Source organism: Sorex araneus, chromosome 3, assembly GCF_027595985.1.
Source record: "Sorex araneus isolate mSorAra2 chromosome 3, mSorAra2.pri, whole genome shotgun sequence".
NCBI classification, from domain to species: Eukaryota; Metazoa; Chordata; class Mammalia; order Eulipotyphla; family Soricidae; genus Sorex; species Sorex araneus.
Window position 1 is genome coordinate 1,936,947 of NC_073304.1, and position 5,767 is coordinate 1,942,713.

General features: G+C 70.5%; 1 protein-coding gene across 1 annotated transcript; it reads right to left on the reverse strand.

The window, feature by feature from the left end:
* Nucleotides 1-3,478: 3,478 nt before the first annotated feature.
* On the reverse strand, nucleotides 3,479-5,403 carry DIO3 (iodothyronine deiodinase 3). Its single transcript, XM_004622777.2, has one exon. The coding sequence runs from the start codon at nucleotides 5,185-5,187 to the stop codon at nucleotides 4,273-4,275; it is 915 nt and encodes a 304-aa protein (XP_004622834.2). The 5' UTR covers nucleotides 5,188-5,403; the 3' UTR covers nucleotides 3,479-4,272.
* Between the last annotated feature and the right edge of the window lie 364 nt (nucleotides 5,404-5,767).

Below are 5,767 nucleotides of genomic sequence, written 5' to 3' on the forward strand. Positions count from 1 at the left end.
TCCATGAGCACATGGGGGCCACGTGGACGTTCCCTCACAGGTGCTCCGTGGAGGGACACCCCTCTCCGCAGGGCCCCCTGCCCCCTCCTCGCTGCTTCCCTGGGGTAATTCCCGGGCCCAGCTGCCTGCCTGGCCACCAAGGTGACCTCTGGCCTCAGCCAGGGGCAGGTGGAGGGGCGGGGTCGCCTCAGCCTGGCTCCTCCCTCTGCCTCTCAGGCCACCTCAGCCCTGCTTCCCCCCCTCCCCCCGCCTCCTTGCCTGCTCCTCCTCCAGCTACTCTCAGCCCCCGGTAACCTCTCCTCCTCCCTGTTCCTCCTGGACCTGCACTTTCCACCAGGGCCCTGCTCAGCTAGCTAGTGCTCTCAGGGAGGACTCCCAGGCCCTGCTCAGTGCACAGTGCTCTCAGGGAGGACTCCCAGGCCCTGCTCAGACTAGCCCGTGCTCTCAGGGAGGACTCCCAGGCCCTGCTCAGTGCACAGTGCTCTCAGGGAGGGCTCCCAGGCCCTGCTCAGTGCAGAGTGCTCTCAGGGAGGGCTCCCAGGCCCTGCTCAGTGCAGAGTGCTCTCAGGGAGGGCTCCCAGGCCCTGCTCAGACTAGCCAGTGCTCTCAGGGAGGACTCCTAGGCCCTGCTCAGACTAGCCAGTGCTCTCAGGGAGGACTCCCAGGCCCTGCTCAGTGCAGAGTGCTCTCAGGGAGGATTCCCAGGCCCTGCTCAGTGCACAGTGCTCTCAGGGAGGGCTCCAGCTCTCTCCCAGGGCAGGAGCCTCTGGGGCAGGCAGGCCTGGCCTCTAGGAACTCTAGAGGAGCGTGCGGCACCCCGCCCCCTCTCACTGAGCTGTGCAGGGCCAGTGCGGGCCGGGCCGTGGCGGGAGCTGCAGGGGTGGGAAGGAGTGGCCCAGCGCAGACCCGGCTGAGCTGCAGGCAGACACTCCTCCCTCCGCCACAGGTAGAAGGGGCGGGAAGTGACAGTGACGGTGGGGGTGGGTCCTCTGCAGGCCCATCCTGGGGGGAAGTGCAGGGGAGAAGGAGCTGGAGCACCGGACCCCCCACTGAGGGGGCCTCCGGCTTTCCGGACACCTTCATCCCTCGGAACCGCGCGCCCGGCGTGCAGGCACGTGCGCACATCTGGAAGCAGTTTGGAGGCGGCTGGCGGCGGGGTGGGCTGGTGGCGACCGCCGCTCTCTGCTCCCTCGCCGCCTCCCCCGCAGCGTGCGCGCGGACTTGGGGACCCACACGGGGCCTCGGCAGGCCCCAGGCTGGCTCCGCGGCGCCGCCTTTGTCCTCACTGCCACGGAGAATGGGCTCAGGGGCCGTCTTCCTATTATTATTTTTTTAACCTAAAAATAGAACACGGGCAAAATAGCAAAACAAGACAGATACCCTGGAAGGCGCTGGCCCAGCGGAGGCGGGGACCCTTCCCGCCCAGGTCACCAGCCGGGGTCGGCCTGGACCAGTAATTTCACTTTAAGAAACGGGGGCTCGGGTGCGGGTCGGGGTTTCTAAGCCGGAGACAGCGCTCAGACCCCAGAGCCCTGACTCACTCGGCCCAGCCTGGAGGCGCCAGTCGGGAGAGTTATTGGCAGGAAAGAGGGAGTGAAATGAGGGGCTCCAAAGTTACCGTAAAGGGGGGTCCGCAGCGCGTGCCAGGCTAGGAACTGCGCCCCTCGCTCTGGCTCCGGCAGCCCCATAAATCCACAGGTCCGAGGCCCTGCGCTGCGCACGGGAACGCGAGCGCTCTGGCCCAAAGGCGAGAGTTTAAAGGGCCCGAGAGGGGAGAGGAGCGAAGCGGGGAGGAAGCGGGGGCGAGGGGGGGCGAGGCGGGAGCGAAGGCCCAGGACGGCGCGGCGGGGAGAGAGGGAAGGGAGGTCGCGGCGAGCGCGGCCGGGCTGGGGCGCAGAGCACGGCTCCCCGCGCTCCGAGCCTGGCCCGGGCATCCCCGCGCGCCGGCGGGCGCCCAGCTCGTCTCTGCAGACGTGCGGGCGGCGGGCCAGGGTCGGGGGGCGCCGCGGGAGCCGCTGGGGGCCCGGCCCGCCCTCCCGCCTCGCGGCCACCCCGACCCGGGCCCGAGGGCGGCGGCGCCTTCCCGGGGGTTTCCGGGCGCGAAGCAGCGCTCCGGGGAGGGGAGGAGACGGAGAAAGATCGTCCGTGCCAATGTTTTCCTAGAAGTTATTTTTCAATTTAAATCCCCTTTAAACCCCAAGGCAGAAACAAAGAAACCCCCAGGGCAGGGTGTCAATTGCAAAAACTTTTCGCCTAGCGTGGGATCTGGGAGTTGGAGGCCGCGCGGGGTGGGGGATGTCGGGGAGCCCTGCCTGCAGCCCGCCCAGCCCTCCGCACCCCTCGCTCACCCCCGGACGCGCCCCTGTGAGCCTGTGCCTCGAGGACCCGACGCAGCGGCTCCCCCTCCCCCCTCCCCACAAGCAGCCCCCGCCCCCACTTTTCTCCTTTAGGTGTTCGGTGGGGGGTGGGGGTGCTCAGGCGCTGTTCCGCGTTTCCCTCCTCAGCCAGGGGCCTGCTCGCGCGGGGCCTGGAGGTGTCAGTGCCCTCCTGGCCCCCAGCCCGCGCCCCACACCTTTGCTGGTATCTCTCCCGAACCCGCAACTCCCTCTTCGCTTTCCCCGCGTTGGGGTGGTGCTGGTTGGCTTTCGCTTGGGGGTGCGGAGGCGGGCAGGGAGGCGTCCACACCCCCGCAGTAGGAGCTGCGAGGTGGGGCTGGCGCGGCCCCGTAGCTCTGGTGTGTGTGTGGGGGGGGGGGCGCCGTCGCCTCCGCGTACTTCTTGCGTCGCGCCACCTGTGAACCCACCTGCCAGGTGGACACTGCGGGGTGCGGGGAGATGGTTGTGGGGGTGCCCGGAGGCGAGCGCGAGAACCAGGTGCGGGAACAGCAGGTGTGCAGGGGACACGGCGCGCGGGATGCGGGTGGGCACCCCGAGAGCCCCGCCTCTCCCTCGCGCACACCCCCGCCCTCCCCGCGCCTTGCGCCTTTGGGAACTCCGAAGAAGTCGGATGGGCGGGTGCCCGCAGCGCCAGGCAGGACCCCTCGCCTCACCCGCCTCTGGCACCGCGACCCACCCGCCCCCCTGACCCTCTCCCCAGGGCCCACCTGGGTGTGCGCGCACGTGCGCAGGCTCCACCCCAGCCGAAGACCCCCTTCCCTCTTCTCCCGCCGGGGTCTTTCCGCTCCTCTCACCCCAGAGTCACCGTGGGACCCGCGGTTGAGAGTTGTGTTTCACTCCCGCTGCTGTTCCCAGTGGGTAGGGAAAATAAATCAAGGGACCCGAGGCAAAGGGGAAGCAGTTTACTCAAGCCTTTAGGACTGCCGCGTAAAAGAAGTGTATATACAAAGGACACAGGTGTCACACACTCACCAGACGACTTTTGAATCAGGGGCCCCTCCCCCACCCGACCCTCCACCCCGCAGCTCCGCCTCGAAGCCCCTCGCGGGCTCCCAAGTTCTCCCCCACCGCCCTTTCTCAGTCAGCAGACCCGGTGGTCCAGAAACCAACCGCGGTGGCCCCTGCTCCCTGGGGCACCGCTGACCTGCCAAAGCCTCGTCCCCTCCGGGGGGTGCCGAGGCCCCCTGCCCTCCCTCTGCCCCGCGGAGACGCAGGGCGCTTTCCCCTTCTCCTTTTAGGCGCTGCCGTAAGCCCCTGCAGTTCGGAAGCAGCTCGTGGTCGAGACCAGTTAGAGAGGATTCGTCATCAGCGGCGAGGCTCCGGCGCACCCAAAATGAGGGGGGGAAACAGCTCTGCCCGCCCCCTCCCCTTCCCCAGTCCCCTCTCCCGACGCAGGGACAAGAAACAGTCTCAGGAGCAGCGGCGCAGGTGTGGGTGCCAGGCAACTGGTGAGCGCCGCGCGCCGCAGGAACGCAGCTGCGCCCAGGGCGCGCAAAGGCGGCCGAGGTCTCCGAGCGGATCTCGGCGTCCTGGCGCCGCGCGTCGGCTCTTGGGCCTGGGGAGGGGGTGCGAGGGCGCAGGCCCGGTCGAGACGCGTCCCCGGCACGCGGGCAAGGATGGCCCCACATCCTCCCTCAGGAGGGGGTGTGGAGTGAGCCAGGCAGCCCCCAGGGCCCCGGGGCGGGTCGGTCAGAGCAGCAGAGTCCCGGCGGGGACGGAGTCTTTGGGGGGCTTGGCCCAGGACACGTAATCAGTCTGCAGCCCCGAGCTCGGTCTCTGGGCCCCGGCCAAGCCCGAGTTCCCCCGGGGGTACCGGCAACGCGGGACTTCGATCGCTCTCAGCACAGAGAGCCAACCTCGGGAGTCCCTCGGAAGCTTATACCGCGGGGCGCTGAGCTCCCCGCAGCTGCGCGTCGTAGTGCTCCAGCCAGGAGCGCAGCTCGGAGACCTGGTACCCGTCAGGGCCGCGGCCGCCCTGGTACACGATGGTGCCGCTCTGGATGACGTACAGGCGCTCAAAGTAGGCGCCGTACGCCGAGCTGCTGGAGTTGGCCATCGTGTCCAGGACGAGCGCGCAGCTGGGCGCGCCCTGCTGTAGCATGCGCGCCGCGCTCACGCGCTCCTCCAGGCTTCGGTGCTGCGGGATGCTGTACGGGGAGTCGGTGGTGACCCAGCCGTCGGAGGGGTGCGCCTCCTCGATGTAGATGATCAGGAAGTCGACGTCGCGCTGGTACTTGGTGACCAGGCGCTGGAAGGCGCTCATGCGCGCCATGAACGGCGGTCAGGTGCAGCTGCCGAAATTGAGCACCAGCGGGCGGCTCCCTCGGGCGTAGTCGAGGATGTGCTGGCTCAGGAAGCCGTCGGGCAGGACCACCTCGGAGTTGGGCGCCGGCCCGCCCTCGTGCGCCTGCTTGAAGAAATCCAGCTTCTGGCCGTGCCACACGGCCTTCAGCGACGCCAGGGTGCACAGGCGGTTGTCGTCGGACACGCAGAGCGGGGGGTCCTCGGGGGCCACCTCCTCGCCGTCGCTGTTGACCTCCGCCTCGGGCTCGGGCGGCCCGTGGCGGCTGCGGCCCAGGAAATGCTTGCGGATGCACAGGAAGTCCAGCAGCCAGAGCATGCAGGCCGTGCCCAGGAAGCGCGGGAAGAGCACGAGGCACGAGGCCGTCTGGGCGCAGAGCCGCAGGGAGTGAAGCAACAGGGAGCGGAGCATGGTGACGGCCGCCCCCGAGACCCCCGGGGACCCGCTGCCTTCTCGCCACACCAGGCGCCGGGCGGCCTGTCGAGGCATCTGGACTTGGCCGTGCGGGGAGCTCGATTTATAGCCGAGGCTTCAATGGGAGGCCGACTCCACCTCCGGCCGGGCCCGCCCCCTTGCAACTTGAGCCCGGAGGGCTCCCCCAGCGGCGCGGCCAATGCCCTAGAAATAGCGGGCCGGGGGCGGGGCCGGGGCGGGGCCGGGGCGGGGTGCGGACCCGGAGCGCGCGGTCCTGCGGTCGGCGGCGGGGACGGGGTGCGGGCCCCGGGCCCCACGGCTCGCGCGATCGCGCCGCGCGCCCCGCGCCCCGGCCCGCGCCGCGCTCGCCGCGCACCTGAGCGGAGCTCCCCGGCGGCCGCCGCGCCGCGCCGGAGCTCCGGTTCGCTTCCCGCGCGCCGCCGCCAACGCCGCCCACGCCGCCGCGGCGGGTGCGGGGCCGCTGTCCAGGTGCCGCGGGAGCCCGGGGCCGCGGCCGGCGCTCGGCGGGCCCCGGCGCCCGCCCCGCCGGCGACGCGGGCCCGCCAGGAGGCAACTTTGGGTCCCCGCCGCCTTCGCCGTTCGCCCGCGGGCGCCGCTCGCCTCCCGTTCGCCCGCCCGCCCGCTCGCCTCCCGC